This window comes from Pteronotus mesoamericanus, unplaced genomic scaffold (assembly GCF_021234165.1).
Source record: "Pteronotus mesoamericanus isolate MK-2021 breed Mesoamerican mustached bat unplaced genomic scaffold, CSHL_Meso_final scaffold_705, whole genome shotgun sequence".
Lineage (NCBI taxonomy): Eukaryota > Metazoa > Chordata > Mammalia > Chiroptera > Mormoopidae > Pteronotus > Pteronotus mesoamericanus.
The window spans coordinates 9688131-9707062 of record NW_026555326.1 but is presented as its reverse complement, the minus strand read 5'-3'; the positions used below and the strand labels follow the sequence as shown (position 1 = coordinate 9707062).

Sequence of the window (18932 nt, the reverse complement as noted above, 5' to 3'; positions counted from 1 at the left end):
CAGCTATTGCATTCTTAGTTTCTGTTTTTTTTTTTTTATGATTTCAATATCCTTTTAATGCTTATCAATTTATTGAATTTCTTCCTAAGATCAACCTTCTTTATAGCCAGTGTTTTGAACTCTGTATCTGGCAGATTGCTTACCTACATTTTGTTCATTTCTTTTTCTGGAAATTTCACTATTGTTTTAATTGGCACATGTTTCCTTGTTCCTCCTAACTTTTGCTGCCTCTTGGTGTTTGTTTCTTTTTATTAGGTACATCTGTTATGTTTCCTAGTCTTGACAGGGTAGCCTTATATCGTGGGTGCCTTGTGGGGCTCAGTGGTGAAGTCTTCCTGATCATCTGAGCCAGGTGTCTGTAAGTGTCCCATGTTTGTATTGTGTGTATCTGCTCTTGTATTTGAACCTTGATTGCTGTTGGCATGTCAATGAGTGGGGTTAGCCCTCAGGTTGACTGTCTGTGAGCACTGACAGCAATCACAGTGTACAAGCTGCTGTGAAGGACCAGACCCTATAGAATGAGATTTGCTCTGCTGAGATCACCCTCTTTGAATGTGCCACTTGTTGGGCTAATCATGTGGTGCTCTGTTGTGGTTTGAATCCTGCCACAGGTTTCCTGGTTTGGGAGCCACTTGGGAAGGGTCTGGTGCAAGCCCAGGTTAGCTGCATCTATGAGTGACCCAATGTTACCTGGTAGTAAATACAACATGATTCATCTTTGGTAATTGCCTGTCATGGGCCTGGAGGTATATGGGAGAGATCATACTGCAAACTGAGGCAGGCTGCCACTGGTACCAGGCCAGAGGCCATTTAGAAAATTTCACAAGGCACTCTGAGGCTTGTTGCTGCCTGCTGGCTGCCTGTAAGTCTCAGCTACTATAAGAGTCCCAAGCAGTATGTGAATGAAAGTCAGGTTCTCAGGGAGTCACCATATGGGGGTGAGTAGTGTTAACCAAGTTAATGTAGAATCAGATTTGACTATGTGGTGGGAAGGCTCAACAAATGAAAGATGGCACCTGCCCACCAGCTGTATTGTAGGATGACTTAACACAGAAACAGTGGGGGCTGTCCCTCCAGTGCTTACTCTGAAGTCGCACAACTAAGCGTCTCTCTGTATGTTTCTGGCTCCCTCCAAGCCATTGCTCTCTCTCTCTGCCAGAGCTTTGGGAGAGTCCCTGTTAATGACTGAGTTAGTACATGGGCCCTTTAGGATAACTCCCCAGGTTTCCAACAGCTTTCTATCTAATTCAAATGGATAAATTACCAGCTGAATTTCAGAAGCTGATGTATTGAGGGTTCCTTTTACCACTACTGGTGATCTGGCTGGGGAGACTAGGATCCCTTTTGCTTCTCATGGGGCACTTCTGCAGCTGAAATATCACTTGAAGTTTTCAACTGCCACACTTGGGTATGGGTCCAGCCTGCTCTGAGTCTCTTCCGCTTCCTACCAATCTCGATGTCACTTCTTCTTTGTATACATAGTTATAGAACTTCTGCTCAGCTGATATTCAGATGGTTGTCTTGGTTGGTTATTCTATAATTTAGATGTAATTTTGATGTGGCCATAAGAGGAGACTAGCACAGCATTTACCTATTCCACTTTCTTAACTGGAACTCCTTATCTGACACTGTCTCATTCTTTAGTATTTAAATACTCTCATTAGGAAGAAATAAAATTAAATTAATAAAATTTTCTCCTGGAGCAGTCAATAATGAAAAGAAGTGGTAAGAAACAGAGCTGTAGCCCATTGCTTCACTCAACTGTTAAGAGATCATCTAGATTCAATTGCATTGTCAAATACTTGTCATTATCAAATAATAAACAATTTTTCAGTGTTTCAGGTTGTAGGCTAGGAGCTTTGCATTTGTTCCCTACTTAATCAATAATACTAACTCCATGATATAATTATTATTATCAATAGCAGTAAATGACATAACTGTTATTAAGTTTATTGTAAACATACAGAAATTACAGTTTAGAGATTTAAGCAAACTAATGCCCATTAAATAATGGCAAATGATTATAATGAAATTTTGGCAGAGTTGGCATCAGAGCATTAGGCTCTTGACTTTCACACCAAGGAATTTACATAAAAGTGTTTATTTAAAAGAATCCTTTAAGTGATCTTTATTTTTTCCCTCTTTTAATTGTGGAAATATCCTAAGCTAATGAATAAACATTACTTACTTTATTTGCTTCCAGCTGGGATTCCAGAGTTCCTGTTTCTTTGAGCAAAGATCTAGTTAAGAACCAAAGGATAAAGTTACTTATAATATCAGAGGTCAATATTTCATACAGACAGACAAACTCAAAGCTTCTACATTTCTCTACTGCTACTTATTCTAAGTTATTTGGCCTCTCTTAAATAAATTTTAATAACACCAAGTTTTCCTGAAACCAACCCTTCTGTCTGTTGGTAACCTTGCCAGACATATGGGAAGATAATTTAGGCATATTTCTAGTTCTTTTCTGCCTATGCAAAGGCTTCCAGTCCTCCCCGCTAGCTCTAATGTGTAAGCTAGACTCCACCTAATGAGGTATGGAGTCAGAATGATATTTATTGTGCTTCTCTTTCTCATCTTACATTTTTATTTAGGCATCATCAGATTAAGATGGGATAAAGATGCCCCAGTAATAAGCCCTCCTTAGTTAATTATTCCAGAATAGTATAACAAAGTGAACATGATAAAAAAAATACTGACCCATCCAGAAAATAAGCCCTGATCATGGAGTTCCGGAACAGGAATAAGAAAAGAGAAAGGGAAAACATATTAACATGGATTATTCTAATAATTTTTTTTCTTCTTCAGACTTATAAAACATTCTAAATCCTTTGTAACTAAAAACACATGGACATGTTCCACCCACTCTTCCCAAAGTCTCTTTCACACTGAGAAACTAACAGTCTTCCATATAGACACTTGCTGTTGTATGAAGAACACATGTGTGAGGTGATATAGTCAGTGATTGACAAATGATACCAGAAGATGAGGAACCCAAACCAAAAGAAGAGAAGGATGGGCTATATTTTCTTCATTTTTCTCAGATGTTCTTAGCCATGATACAGATTTTCTTTTTTTAATTCTGTGATTTATTTTTGTCCCTGGTGTATACATACAGTATATATCATGGATTGCCTAAACCACATCTTTAACTCTGAAAATTCCACAATTCTGACCCATTTACTGGATAGAGTCTACCAACTTAGGCCATTTATTCTAATGTATTACACCTTCTAAGTCTCATTTTTTCCAGCTTATTTGCCTCAGAAGATGTGACAAATGTTATTTTCAATATAGAACAATTTGCATTAAATAAAAGCTATTAGCACATATTATTTCACTTGATTCTCATCACAGCTTTGATAGTCAGGCAACTAAGAACTTCATATTAGTTGTTTACAATATGCTTTACTTCTTCTTGTGCTAATAAATACACATGTGACCTTGAGCTAGTCAATTTAGGTACTGAACTTCTTTCTACATTTGGACACAGATAATAAGATCTTCTTTGTATTCTTTTCAAGGGTGTTCTAAAACTTAAGTGATATAATGGATATAGAAGTACGTTATAAAGTGCCAAGTAATATGCAAACATAAGGAACTGTTATTATTTTTGGACTGTAATTATAGCCAACTGGAAAAAAGTGAAAGTATCAAGAAAAGAAGATTGAAAGGTACACAATGGGTATAAGGCTGAAATTCTCATTTCTCAATTTTGCAAAGATTGATACAGAAAGACCTCAATTATAAATATAAATCATATATAAGATTTGGTGATTTTAGGACAGCATAAATGCTACAGGAATCCCTTCTCACATGGGAGGGATTTATGTACTCTGCATGTATGTACTTCACCCTTATGGGAAATGGAGTGTGTGTCATAAAAATAGTAAGTTTTGAGGTATCACAGCATACCTGGTCTCCAAGATCCATTGAAGGAAGATGCTGGCATTCTGTTCAAACTCCTGGCACATCTCAAAGTTCTTGATCTGTCTTGTCTCTTCCTTTTGCAGCTCCTGCTCTCGTTCCTAGAAACCAAAATCACAGATAGTGTATTACACATTAAATATCATTCTTTGCAGTAAAATAGTTGGTTCTCAGGCTGAGCTGTACATCTTAACTCTCCCAAATCTAATTTATATTCCAGAAGCATGTGCCTCTGTGTTTATATTTCTTCCAGCCCACCTCTTCTCATCCTCAAATGGAACTGGAGAGTATTATGCTAAGTGAAATAAGCCAGGTGGTGAAAGACAAATACCATATGATCTCACCTACGAATGGAACCTAATCAATAAAACAAACAAGTGAGCAAAATAGAACCAGAGACATAGAAATAGAGAACAAACTGACAATGACCAGAGGAGTTGGGGGAAGGAGGTAACTGGGGGAAAGAAGGGGAAGGCTCAAGTAAAGAAACATGTATAAAGGACCCATGGACAAAGACAATAAAGGGGGAGGATTGAATGTTGGAGGTGGCTGGGTAAAGCACACAGAGTAATGGGAAAAAATGGGGACAACTGTAAATGAACAACAATAACAAAATTTATCATAAAAGGTGAGGAAATCTCATGTCACTTCCCATAAGTACTTGTAGGTGTCTCAAAAACCGAGCCCAGTAAAATCAAATTACTTTGGCAAAACTTTTGTCTTACTTTTTTCCAGGTGAAATTTCATTTAAATCAACATAGAACAGGCTTAAAGGGCAAGGTAAAAATTAGTTGCCATCTAAAATTGGTGATTTTATGGTAACATTTCCCTTAAACTTTTAAAATAGTTTCCATAGCTTCTATAATGAACATCACTATAACAGACAAAATGAAATAAAAACACATTTAAATGGCACTTTTGGAAGTGTGTATAAAACAGGAAATGTATTGGATAGAGTAATATATAGATGTTAAATAAATAAAAAGTATACAAACTTTGTAAACTCTTTATAATCTATATTCAGGGTTGCCTTCTAGAGCTTATGTTCATTTCCCTAAGTTACTATTCAACATCTAGAAGCATAAAACTGTTCAAACTATGTTGAAGAGGTTTGTAATTATTGTGAACACATTTCTAAATTTTTCTTAGACTGTCCAGTTTGTGACTGCTGTCCCAATTAATCATGTTCTTTTCTTTTTCAAAAGTCTCTCAACATGGGTAATAAACTAATTGGTCATGACCACTATAGCCAAAAAATGTCTCTGCTGTGTCTCAAATTACCTTGATAGTGTCATGTATTTGCTTCCACATCCTTTCTAGCACCTCCATTGTTAACCAGGTATAAGGGCTAGAGGGCACGTTTAATGTTTTAATCTGCTGATCTAGCTCTAGCAAATAGTTGAAGTCTTCTTGGGCCCTGATCAAGGAGGTTAGGAAGACCTTGTGGTCCTTCTGCAGCTGGTGAATCTCATTTAGGGAGACACAGTGCACAGGTTCTGACAAGTCCTCCTCAGCATTCTCACACCAGTGGTTGAAAGCTGAAGCCTTGTGCGCAAATTCCATGAATAGCTCCTCAGCCTAAAGAAAAAAAAAAAAAAAGACACCTTCATCTTTCTCAGTAGAAAGAGAAGAGAAGAAGACAAGAGAAGACTGAGAATAAAAAAGTAATAATTTTCTTCAAATATTTTCAGTGCCAACAGTCTAAGAGGGCAGAACTAAAACCAATAGGAACCATACAATAAGATGGATGGCACATGAGTTAGAGGCATAAGACCTGATCTTGGCATCTTGTTATGTGATCCTGGTCATATTTTCCATCATCTACAAATGAGGAAGTTGAATAATTTCTAGAGTTGTTTTAGCTCTAAGATTCCAAAAATGGCAAAGGTCATTTTCAGTGGTAAGATTACATGATTTCTTATTCTGAAGTCTGTGTTTCAGTTCTACTTGGCACATAGTAAACATGCAAGAGTAGATGTTAAATGAATGATTAAATGAATGTCATTTATGGGATAGGCAATCTATCTTATCCTGTCCATTTCTTCTCTTTCTCCTGATCTCCTGCAGACCATAACTCTCTTCTGTCTCTGTCTGTACTGAGTTCTTGTCTTACCAATCTTCTAAAATGTGTTCAGGGTTCTTCTCATGCCTGATGCTCCTACTCTCTAACCTGTATCATTATTCCTTCAATACTCTCTGGAGTTATCTGTATGTTCTGAATGACTGAATTTCTGAATGAAATAAATCAATGGATTGTTCCAAAGAGTATGTAATCAAGAATGTTTTAAATTTAAAAATATATCACAGATTTCAGGTCAGCAGACTGTAGTTCCAAGGAGATTTATGTTAGGCAAATTAATTTTCATCCTTAAACACAGGATTTAAAGAGGGAAAAAATGGCCCAAGTAGAAGGGAGATTACAAAGTTGCACATTGTTTATCTTCCTTGTGCTTGTTTCTAAAATCTATATGCCGAAATAGACCAATATAGAGAAAGCTAATATGAAGAATATAAAAACCTAAAAAGCACTTTATATTATTTTCATAATGCTATGTATCAACTGAATATTTTACAAATATTTTATAATCAGAAAGTAAAATAATAGAATCGGATTGTGAAATAGCTTTCTTCTTTCTCTTTCTTCTGTATATATAAATTTTCCATTAATTGATTAATTTTTCACCTTAAATTAGGTTTCATGTATTTTAATAGAGTAGAAATTAACTAAGGGTCCAGACCAAGTGATTTTTATTTGTTTGTTTGTTTTCTAATTACTTTAACTTGTTATGATGTAATACCTGTTATGGTCTAGGAGTGCTCAGTAATTTCACTGACCAGCCAACTTCTTTTTATTAGCAACTTTTAAAATTATTAACATCTAATACTTTAGCATCCACCATTAGAAAGAACATTTTAATCACTTATATCCATATAGAACTTAGTGGTTTATAATGAAATTTTCAGATCCATTATCTTTTTTTTTAAATAGTAAAAAAAGAGAACAGCAAAAGATGGCAATGACGTTATCCTTTTTCATAAATGCAGGAATCAAGATTCAGCAATGTTAAGTGACAAATGCAAAGTTTCCCTGCTAGGAAAGATGAGAACACAGGTGTTACTTGTCTAGTTCTCCTTTTATTTAAATTAAACAAAGGACAGGGTTTCTCCTGCCTGCTAGTTTTAGGTCTCCTATACAGTAAGATCTTTCACTCATTTGTCCCACCTACCTCTTCTATTACCTGTAGCCTCTCTCTCAAGGCAGCTGGATAACTTATAAATCAGTCTTAAAAATCTACCAATTAAAATAGTTTTGCTTAATAAGAATGTCTCCATGATCCTTTTCAAAGTACTAACACAAATGTCTATAGATTATCCAAACAGAGTTTCTACTATTTGTTTCTAGATTCCATGGCTAACATACAATCAAGGCCGTACCATGTTTCATCATTTCTAAAATTTACCTTCTGGATGGGTAGCTGTTTCTCCAGCAATTTCTGTCTGTGGGCTGCAGAGACTTCCAGCAACTGTTCCCAGAGCCTCAGCAGGGCAGCATGGCGCTCCTCAATGGCTTTGGTCTGGCTGTGTTGAGCAGCCACCAGTTGGTCCCTTAGATCAGTTATCTTAGACAGTCTATCTTGCTGAAAGCTCTGCATACTGGCATCCAGTGTGTCCTGAGAAAGATCCATAGAGAAGCACTGAACAGAGAAATAATGCAGATTCCCAAGGGTCATTTATACCTGAGCTCCAGCATATTTTTATCATGAAAAAGATAAGGATTAGGAAAGATTTAGAATGATGACCAAAGATAAATAAATATGATTTAGAGACTTATGTGAATATTTGGGATTGGGATTATGGTCAAGTTCCAGTGGATATATGTTTTATAATTAGATTTTAGTTTATGTGGACAATTAAGATTAAGGAAACACTAGAAAATTATATATTCCAAATTTTCTAAATCAAAACTAAATCCTTTCCATAGTTCACATCTTTTGCAAGAGTCTTGTATCACTTATTAGAGTTTGTTTTCTAATTACTAGCAGTTCACTACTACAGATCTTAGAATTATGCAAACTAACAAAAGACCTCCTACAGATGCTACATTACACAAATGATATTTTTATGATATTGTGTCAGAATCACAGAATAAGGATGTTCCACTTTTAAATCTAATAGGGTGGCTTGTATTTGGTCCGTTGTCTTTTTGAGAACAACTTTTATCACTGGGTGAAAATACAAGAAATCAGCTGTTTGAAAAGGATCAGAATGCAACTCAGATTGCTATAACTCGAAGGATTAAATTCTAGAGAAGAGGGAATGGCAGTTGAGTAAGAGTAATATTCTCCATTACTTTTGAAGTTTAAACTGTACAGGGTAAGAAGAGAAAGCAGCTGACTAGAGCTTTAGATGATCTCATGGAGCTAAAATGACAATAATTGGAGTTCTGGGGAACTGGCGCAGCCAGGTTTTGAAGAGCCATGAAAGAGAACTGCAGAAAAGTAGGTTCAGTATTCTTCCTGCATTTTCCTCTCAAGGAATTTATAGATCCTTTCCTTTTATTGTTGTTCATTTATAGTTGTTTTCATTTTCCCACATTACTCTCCCTAGCTCTCCCCACCCCTACCTCCTACATTCAATCTTCCCACCCCATTGTCTTTGTCCCTGGGTCCTTTATACGTTTTCCTTGACCATCTTCCCCCTCCCGTCCCCCCTCTCTTCTGGTTATTGTGCAGGACACAAGTCCTAGAAGCCAAGAAGAGCACAGTAGTTACAAATTTAAAATGCTAAGTAGAGTTTTCTGTAGTTATAAAGTACTGAGTTCAGGACACATTAAGTTTGAGCATCTGTAGTGAGAGATTTAAGTGAAACCCTGAAAGATCCCAGTTATAAAAGCAAACTGAAAAAAGGCTACCTTTCAAAAACAACAAACTAACGAATAAGCCCTAAAAGTATGCTTAGAAGCATTTTGACCCCTGGCTAAAAAAGTAGGAGTTGGATGAGGGATGGGAGGTAACTTATAGCCTTAAGTCAAAACTTATAAATGAACTAATTTAATGTAAATAGACTCACTGTTCCAATAAAATGATCAAATTAGATAAACAAAACAAAACTAACTATATGATATTTGTAAAAGACATCTAAATATATAGGCACTCTGCCTTTCTATATTCATTGCAGCATTATTCACAAAAGCTAAGATACAGAAACAACCTAAGTGTCTACCAACAGATATACGGATAAATAATACGCCATCTAGATAGACAGATGCATACATACATGCATGCATACAAACATACATACATATATATAATGGAATATTATTCTGTCATGAGAAAGAAGGGAATCCATTCGCAACAATTTGAATACAACTTGAGGGCATGGTGTTCAGCAAAATAAGTCATACAGAGAAAGACAAATACTGTATTATATCACTTATATGTGGAATCTAAAATAATGGTTACTCAGAACTGGGGACCAGGGAAGGGTAGAAACTTCCTTTAATCAAGTTCTGGGGTTTGATGCATAGCATGGTAATTATACCTAATAATACTGTACTATGTACTTGAAAGTTAAGAGAGTAAATCTTAACTTATTAAAAAATAAACTATAATTATAAGACAGAATGAAGGTGTTATGCAATTCTATAGTGGTAATAATATTACAATTTATAAATGTATCAAATTAACAACAAAAATAAAATAAAATGTACAGACACTGAAAATTTGGAAACAGCCTAAGTGCTCATCAGTATATGACTATACTAAAAAAGCTGTGGTGTATTTACACAATGAAATACTATGCAGCATTAAAAAATAATTGGAAGACAGAATTCTTACCTTCTGCAACAGCATGGATAGAGCTAGAGATTATTATGCTAAGTGAAATAAGCCAGTCAATGAAAGACAAATGCCATATGATCTCACTTATAAGTTGAATGTAATGAACAAAATAAACTAATGAACAAAATAGAATCAGAGGCATAGACACATGGAGCAGACTGACAGCTGTAAGAGGGTAGGCAGGAGATGGGGACTAGTTGAAAGAAGGTGAAGGAATTAGTCAAAAGGCATATACACAGGACCCATGGGCATGGACAATAGTGAAGGGATTGACTGTGGAAATGGGGAGGTGGGCTGGGTGGAGGGGACAAAGGAGGAAAATTGAGATGACTGTAATAACATAAAAAATAAAATATTTGAAAGGAAAAAAGAGAAATTAAAAAAGGAAAAAAGAAGATGAAGCAGATATACTGCAAACACAAAGAAAAAACTGGTGTAGTATTCTAGTGTGTGAGGAAAACTATATCAAGAAATGTTATTAGAAAGATGAACATTTCATAATTAAAAGCATTGACTCATCAAAATGTTTGCATAATGCAAAATATCAATACAACCTTTAACCTCGACATAACATATGTAAAAACAGTAAGTATTTAAACAATATAATTAACAAAATCTAATAGGTAATATAATTCACTGGAAAAAAATACACCTTCTTTCAATTGTGCAAAAACAGCTCACCAAGATGGGCCATTTTATCAAAATAAATCAAATTCCCTAATATTATACAGCATATTTTTAAAATAAACTGAAACAAATTTTAAAAATGTCAAAAAATAATTAAAAACTTCTCAAATGTTTGAAAATTAAATAATACACTATAGAATAATCAATGAGTCTAATAAGAAATTAAGTTGGACAGAACATATTTAACTGAATGATAACAAAAGTAACATATAACATTTGTGAAATGCAGCTAAACTTTACTTAAAAATTTATATCCTTAAGTCAATATATTAAAAGAATGGCTAAATATTTGAAATCCCAATATCCATCTAAAAAAATTAAATGTAGCAATCCTAACGAAAGTTAAAGAAGAGGATAAAGATATAAAGATATTTAAAAAGTTATTAATGGAATATAATACAAAGATATGACAGAGATAAATTAAAGAATCAAAAGTTGGTTCTCTAATAAAAATTATAAACACCTATTGCAAGATTAATTAGAGAGAGTGGGGAGGGAGACAGAGAGTGAACAAAAAACTAGCCAATATCAGTATCAGTAAGAAAAAAGGAACAATATTACAGTTCTTACAGACAACAAACTGCAAAAGTTAGTAATGTAATAATTTTGTTGGCTTCTGTGTGATATGGGTCTTGGCCCTCACTGGAATCAATTAACATGCAACACTGCTCTCACCTGCTTTGCCAGGAGAGTATGGAAGGCAGTGAGATCTGCACCTTTGCCATTGTTCTTCAGGCTTGTTTTCTTCTCAGCTAAAAAGCAAAGATAATTAATAAGACGGGAAAGATAGTTTGCATTGCATTAGACTTGGTCAGGAGGAAAGGGATATGTTCTACAAGTCACAAGAGGATCTCCAAACTCTCAAAGTTGGTGATTCATTGGATTATGAGAGCATTGGGAACCAATGGATTGTTTTTATACACTTGTCCAGGATAAAACTGAAATGGAGCTAGAGCCAAGATGGCTCCAGAATGTTTCAAAGAACAAAACAAATTACATATCAGATATAAATTATAATTAAATCAAACACACAGTTTATTTCCTAGAATGTTTTGCAATGGTCCTGTCTTTCTGAATATCCCATATGAAATCACTAATTCTCAAAAAGATGTTCTTTGGTATTTAGTCACACCCTCAGCATGTTTTTATGTGTCTGTGTATATGTGTGTGTGTGTGTGTGTGTGTGTGTATTTGCATACATGTGAGTGTAATGGTGTCTCGAAAAGATAGGAGAGGGTAATGAAGGGAAGGTATTTCTTTACAGGGTAAGTTAGAAAGCCCCAGAAAGCATTCTATATAAAAAAAAATTATCAGTGTTTTTCAAACCCCAGAACCAGGGCCTTCATGTACCATACCTATCCAGACCTCTACCATATCAGCCTCCCAGCTGAACTGCTGAAATGCATAATCATCTTCCAATTGCACCTTCCAAGAAGCTATGGCCTGGGCCAGAGAAGGTATCTTTTTATTCAGAGCCTCTATCTTGGCAGAAATCCTTTCCTTGTGCTCACTTTCCTCCTGCAGCACCAAGGTTGAAAGGAGAAAGAGAGGTCAAGGCCAAAAATGTGAATTCTTTAGTACTATTAAACAGTTCTCATCTCTCCCTTCCAAACTTCCTATAGCACTAGATCAGCAAGGTTTTGTAAAAACAAGCATTTAAACAAAGGAATGATACTCAGATTATAAGTAGGTTAGGATCATAAATGGTCCTTCTCCCTAGAGGCTTACATAGAAATATTTTTCACATTCTTAACAATATTCTATGACTAAAGTGAGTCACTTATATAATATTCATAAATGCCATTTTATGCATGAGTATGTCAACAATTTATCCATAAAGCTTACTTTCATATATTTATATATACATACGTAAATATTTATTTCATTGATATTTTATTGATTTGAGACTGAGGCATACATCGATTTGTTACTCCACCCAGTCAGCATTCACTAGTTTACCCTTGTATGTGTCCTCACTAGGGACTGGACCTGCTACCTTGGTGCACCAAGACAGTGCTATAATCAACTGAGCTACCTGGCCAAGGCTCGACAACTAATTTTTTAAAAATCTGAAGGTTGTTCTTATAAGAACTTGAAAAAAGAATCCCAGAAAACCATAATTAAATAAGTTTGCTGAGAGGCACAACAATAATAACAAAAGGGAAGCTTAAACAAGATAATTAAAATTCTACTTATAATTTTAGCACTGCTCATGAATCTATATTTGGGCCAATCCCTTTTGAAAATAAAAGTTTAACATTTAATCCCTGGAGTCTCTCACCTTATTCAGGATATCTCTTCCTTGAGCACACACATTTTGCACTCGGGCTTCATGGATGGTAAAGTCATTAACCAAAGCTTCCTGCTTCTTTAGCAAGCTCTAAATAAATGAATCATTGAGAATCAAAACATCTGGATAATCTATCCCACTCACATTCTACTCCCAAAATTCTTCACTTTCCAAAAAGGGCAAACTTACCAGAAAAAGAGTCAAATGTTTATAAATGATGTTGTTTCTAACTTATCATGTGATCTTATGGTTTTTTTTTTTGGATTTTGGAATAAGAGTGTTGATCAAAGTAACACAAAAGAATTTCTCCAGATTGAAATTTATACATTTCTATGAAGCACTGCATCTACCAGAGAAATATTAAGTATCGAGAATGTCTTATATTAAGAGCTTATCTTAAAGTCTTTTTGTCCCACTAGGAGATTTTAATGTTAAAAGTGAAAACACTGACTAAGAAGAGATTCATATTAAAGAGAAGAAAATGAATCCATTCAGCTTATTGCTCACCTGAGTAGCTGCCAATGTGTCTCCAAAATTCCCTTGGACAACCATTGCTTCCTTTTCATTGATCCAAGCTTCCTCTTCCTCAGCATTCTCCATAAATTGCAAGTATTCTAGGGACTTTTCCAACTGAAGCCCTCTATAACAGAGCAGTAAGCCCCAATAAAGACAAGATAAAATTAGTAAGCAGTGGAAGTGGAGCTAAAAGTCACAGCCTCTCAAGGCAGCTACAGTTGAACTGGGTGACAGAACAAAAGAGTATGTATGTGTCTGCTAGTCAGCTGTGATGATCTGCTCTGGAAAGGGGAAGATCTTTGACCCACAAGTTTAGTTTGTGGTCTCATTTACTCTCTAGGATTCTTTGTTGGGTAAAGGGAATCTTGTCCAAACAAAAGTGCCAAGACTTTGGATTTGGAGAATAATAGCAGTGAAGCAGAATCTCTTCCTACTCTAAAACTGCATTTCTTCTTGTACACCATAGGCACTACAAAATACAAAGTACTTTTATTCCCCAGAAAGAAATGTCTTCCTCTTGCCCACATGCATGTAATTATAGGCAGAAATTATTTGGCCATTTAACTATATGATTCTAAATGTATGGCTATAAGCGGGGGAAAAGCTTTCTTTTACTGTTAAGTATTGCATACAATGATAAAATTGGGGCAATATAAAAACAGACATGTGGCAAATAACCTAGGATGAAGGGTAACGTATGTAGGGCAACAACAATAAAAGACAGTTGCAAGTGTCAACAATGATAAAAGACAGTTGCAAGTAAGTGTATGAGTAAAGGTATATTTAGAACACACAGGCAGCAATCACTCTGCCTGGGGTAAGTGGGAGAAAACTTCATGGAAGATTTCATTTGAGGAAGTACTTAGAAGATAGATAGAGATGGGTAACTGGGCGGGCGGGGGGATGCTGAACAAGCACTTAAGTGTGCTCCCCAACAATAGCTCAATACCTGTAACACAGGAAGAGTTGTGCCTCCAATACCCAACTCACCGAGCCTTAGTCAACTCTTTGAGTTTCTCCCAGTGTTGAACAAACTGAGCCAGCCGCTCCTGGATCGCCTCTTGCTCTACAGCAGCCTTGTCTCCCAGCCCATCTGCCATATCCAGCACATTCTAAAGAACACACCTTTCCATGTTGCATTACCCCACAATCTCTCCCAATTTAGATATAATTTACTGGTAAAGTATCTAGCCAGATTATTTTTTTAATTTACTTAAAACATTGCTTAATTTTATTACTGTTTTATACTAAGATTTTTTTATTGTTGTTCAATTACAGTTGTCCCCATTTTTCCCAATTGCTCTCCCCTGCCCTGCCTACTACACCTCTCCTACATTCAGTCCTCTCTCCCACCCCCATTGTCTTTATCCATGGGTCCTTTATAGCCAAATTATTTGTTAACTGTATGGTACTTGGGGTGGTCTAAAAAATCCTGGGAGAATAAAGAAAGCTGTACTGAGATCTACCATACTAAACTTATTCTGCATGCTCTGTTTTATGGATTATTCATGATCACAGAGTGACCCTGCTGTCAAGCCAGAACCAGTTTCTTTTCTCCATATGGCTTGGTTTATGTACAGCTTTTCCTAATGTCCTCAACCTGTATCCTAATTGTCAACAACTGTAAACTGGGGTGTTAAAAGTGCTCCTTCTAAGGGAGAGCAGGGGATTCTAAGTAGAATTCTATTTATAGGATACAAAATGCAGAGGAGGAAAGAATGCTTGACTAATGCTCTATGACTAACTCTATGTGACTTTGATATGCCATCTTCACATTTTGTACAATCATCTATTTGTCCATAACATGAAGTCCTATTAGACCTCTCTGTCTTTCCAGTTATCATATTTCATCACATTTTACCATTCCTACCTGGATGGCAGGTTCATGTGCCGTTAGCTCCATTGCTAGACGTTTGTGCTTCTTCAGTAAGTTCTGAACCCCCTGTAGATCCTTCCCATAGTCCTGGGAGCTCACTCGTACCAACTTCTCTCTGCAAACAAGGAATAAAACAGAGTTTAGGCCTCTAAGGAATTCTAGAAAAATGGTTTTCTGAGAGTGTGTGTGGCTGGGGATGAGGAGGTAGTAACAGTTTGGTGTCACTAACCACAAAGGCAATTAGTACCAAAGGCTTTCAGCAAAATTTCTTCTGACTTATGCTAATGCAATTAAAATAATATGTTTATCTCTACCATATGCACAGACATAACAACCTTTCACTTAGTTCCTTTGCCTGTCTAGTTACATACATTCACTTCTTTTATTGTTCTATTACAGTTGTCCTAATTTTCCCCAATTAATTCCCTTGTTCCACAACCACCCACTCCCACAGTCAATCCCCACCCTGTTTTCCATGTCCCTGGGTCATTTATACCTATTCCTTGACTAGGCACTTCTGCTTCTTTCCCCATTATAATCATCCCTCCTCCCATTTGGTCACTTTAAGTCTGTTTCTTGTTTCCATGGCTCTGGTTCTATTTTGATCATTTGTTTATTTTGTTCATTACATTGTTCTTATAGGTGAGATCATATAGCATTTGTCATTGCCTCCTGGATTTTTTGACTTGGTGTAATACTCTCCAGTTCAGTCCATGCTGCTGTGAAAGGTAGGAGTTCCCTTTTTCTTTCTGTGGAATAGTATTCCATTGTATAGAATGTACTACAGTTTTTTGATCCACTCATTTACATGCCATTTGATGGGCATGTAGACTGTTCCCAGCACTTGTCTATTGTAAATAACATTTCTATGAACATAGGGGTGCATAGGTTGATATGAATTGACGTTTCAGGATTTTTAGGGTATAATTGCAGCAGTGGAGTTGCTGGGTTGAAAGGCAGTTCCATTTTTATCTTTTTGAGGAAATTCCATACTGTTTTCCACAGTGGCTGCAGCAGTCTGCATTCCCACCAACAATGCACTAGAATTCTCTTTTGTCTGCATCCACACCAGTACTTCTTGTTTGTTGATTTGTTCATGATGGTGAGTCTGACCAGTGTGAGGTGGTATCTCATTAGGTTTTAATTTGCATCTCTCTGATGGCTAGTGAAGTTGAGCATCCTTTCATATTTTTCTGGGCCGTCTCTATGTCCTCCTTGGAGAAGTGGCTCTTTAGGTCCTTTGTCCATTTTTTAATTGGATTGTTGGTCTTCCTGGTGTTGAGTAATGTGAGTTCTTTTTTTTTTTTTTTTTAAATTTATTTATTTATTTTTTCAAATACATTTGTCTCTGCCTACCCCCCACCACTTTCCCTTGCCCCCCCCCCCCCCCCCCAGCTCTTCCCCTTTATTTGTTTGTCGTGTCTTTTTTCTAGTTTTTGAATTAGAATGATGCTGGCTTCATAAATTTGGGAGTTTGGGAGTCTTCCATCTTCTTGAATTTTTTGGATTAGTTTGAGATGATAGGAGTTGGCTGTTTCCTAAGTGTTTTGTAATTCTGTATCTTCTTTAATTTCTTTCTTCAGTGTTCTATAGTTATCTGAGTACAGGTCTTTTACCTCCTTGGTTTAGTTCCTAGGTACTTTATTTTTCTTGTTGCTGTAGTAAATGGGATTTTCTCCCAACTTTCTGTTCCTGATATTTCATTGTTGATGTACAAAAATGCCTTTGATTTCTGGATATTGATTTTGAACCCCACTATTTTGACAAATTCACTTTGGTTTTGTCCATGAGTCCTTGCTATATGTTCCTTGACTTTCCCCTTCCCTTCCTTTTCCCCCACCCCCCTCCCTCCTTCCCTCTTGTCTCTGTTGGTTTCTTTTCCTTTCAGTGTTGCTGGTCTTATTTTCCTTGCATCTTTGTATTGTTGGTTAGGTTTCGCTTATAGGTGAGATCATATGGTATTTGTCTTTCGCTCCCTGGCTTATATATAATTTGGAGAGCAAACCTTTGTCCGAGGTATTGTTAGCAAATGTTTTCCCATATGGTTGGTTCCTTTTCATTTTTCTGATTTTTTCTTTAGCTATGCAGAAGCTTTTTAATTTAATATAGTGTCATTTGTTTATTCTTTCCTTTATTTCCCTTGTTCTCGAGTGTATATTGGTAAAAATGTTCCTGCATGGCATATCTGAAATTTTACTGCCACTGTTTTCTTCTGGGACTGTTATGGAGCCACAGCTTATGTTTATTTCTTTTATCCATCTTGAGTTTATTCAGGTGTACTGTGTAAATTGGGAGTCTAGTTTCATTTTTTTTTTCATGTACCCTTCCAGTTCTCCAAACACCATTTCTTGAAGAGGCTATTTTTACTCAGTTGAATGCCCTTGCTCCCTCTGCTGAATATTAACTTACCATAGAGGTATGTTTGTTTGTTTGTTTGTTTGTTTTTTTCCTGGGCTCTCTGTTCTGTTCCTTAGATCTATATGTCTGTTCTTATGCCAGTACCAAACTGTTTTGATCACAGTGCCCTTGTGATATAGTTTGACATCTGGTATTGTGATCCCTCCTACTTTGCTCTTCTTTCTCAGAATTGCTAAGGCTATTTGGGGTTGTTATGGTTCCATAAAAATTGTTGAAATATTTGTTCTATATCTGTGAAATATGTCATTGACATTTCAGTAAGGATTGCATTAAATCTATAAACTATTTTTGGTCTTATGGATGTTTTAATGATGTTAATTCTTGCAACCCATGAACACAATATATGTTTCCATTTATTTGTATCTTCTTTAATTTCTTTCTTCAGTGTTCTGTAGTTTTCTGAGTACAAGTCTTTTACCTCCTTGGTTTAGTTCCTAGGTACTTTATTTTTCTTGTTGCTGTAGTAAATGGGATTTTCTCCCAACTTTCTGATCCTGATATTTCATTGTTGATGTACAAAAATGCCTTTGATTTCTGGATATTGATTTTGAACCCCAGTGTTTTGAAAAATTCACTTAGTAGATCAAATAATTTTCTTGAGAAGCCTATAGAGTGTTCTATGCACACTATCATATCATCTGCAAACAATGACGGTTTTACTTCCTCCTTTCCAATATGGATGCTTTTTATTTCTTTTTCTTGTCTGCTCACTATGGCTAGAATTTCCAATGCTATGTTGAATAAAAGTTGTGAAAGCAGACACCATTGTCTTATTCCTGATCTTAAGGGGAAAGATTTTAGTTTTTGCCTGATGAGTATGATGTTGGCTGTCAGTTTCTCATATTATTATTATTATATTTTAATACATTATTTTATTTATATTAAGGTATGCTCCCTCTATTCCCACTTTCTTGAGTGTTTTTTTTAATCATAAATGGGTGCTGTACCTTATCAAATGCTTTTTGTGCATCTGTTGATATGATCATGTGGTTTTTGTCTTTACTTTTGTTTATGTGGTGTATTATGTTTGTTGATTTGTGAACATTATACCATCCTTGCATCCCTGAGATGAATCCCACTTGATCTTGGTGTACGACCTTTTCAATGTATTGTTGGATGCAGTTTGTCAATATTTTGCTGAGGATTTTAGCATCTACGTTCATCAGTAATATTAACCCGTAGTTTTTTCCTTTTGTTGTGTCTTTTTCTAGTTTTTGAATTAGAATGATTCTGGCCTTAAAAATTTGAGAGTTTGTGAGTCTTCTGTCTTCTTGAAATTTTTGGATTAGTTTGAGGTGATAGGAGTTGGCTATTTCCTAAGTGTTTTGTAATTCTGTGAAGCGATCAAGCCAGGGCTTTTCTTTGATTGGATGGA

The 18932-nt window shown here is 35.9% G+C and overlaps 1 protein-coding gene across 1 annotated transcript in view; it reads right to left on the bottom strand.

Annotated features, from left to right (window-relative positions):
• SPTA1 (spectrin alpha, erythrocytic 1) overlaps positions 1–18932 on the bottom strand; it is a 161308-nt gene that overhangs the window by 24208 nt on the left and 118168 nt on the right. The window contains exons 37-47 of the mRNA XM_054563351.1: positions 15134–15254; positions 14254–14375; positions 13255–13387; positions 12739–12837; positions 11813–11975; positions 11133–11209; positions 7392–7601; positions 5212–5508; positions 3919–4031; positions 2704–2721; positions 2189–2240 (exon numbers count right to left, since the gene is read on the bottom strand). Coding sequence (XP_054419326.1) covers positions 2189–2240; positions 2704–2721; positions 3919–4031; positions 5212–5508; positions 7392–7601; positions 11133–11209; positions 11813–11975; positions 12739–12837; positions 13255–13387; positions 14254–14375; positions 15134–15254 — 1405 coding nt within the window. The remainder of the gene's footprint in view (positions 1–2188; positions 2241–2703; positions 2722–3918; positions 4032–5211; positions 5509–7391; positions 7602–11132; positions 11210–11812; positions 11976–12738; positions 12838–13254; positions 13388–14253; positions 14376–15133; positions 15255–18932) is intronic.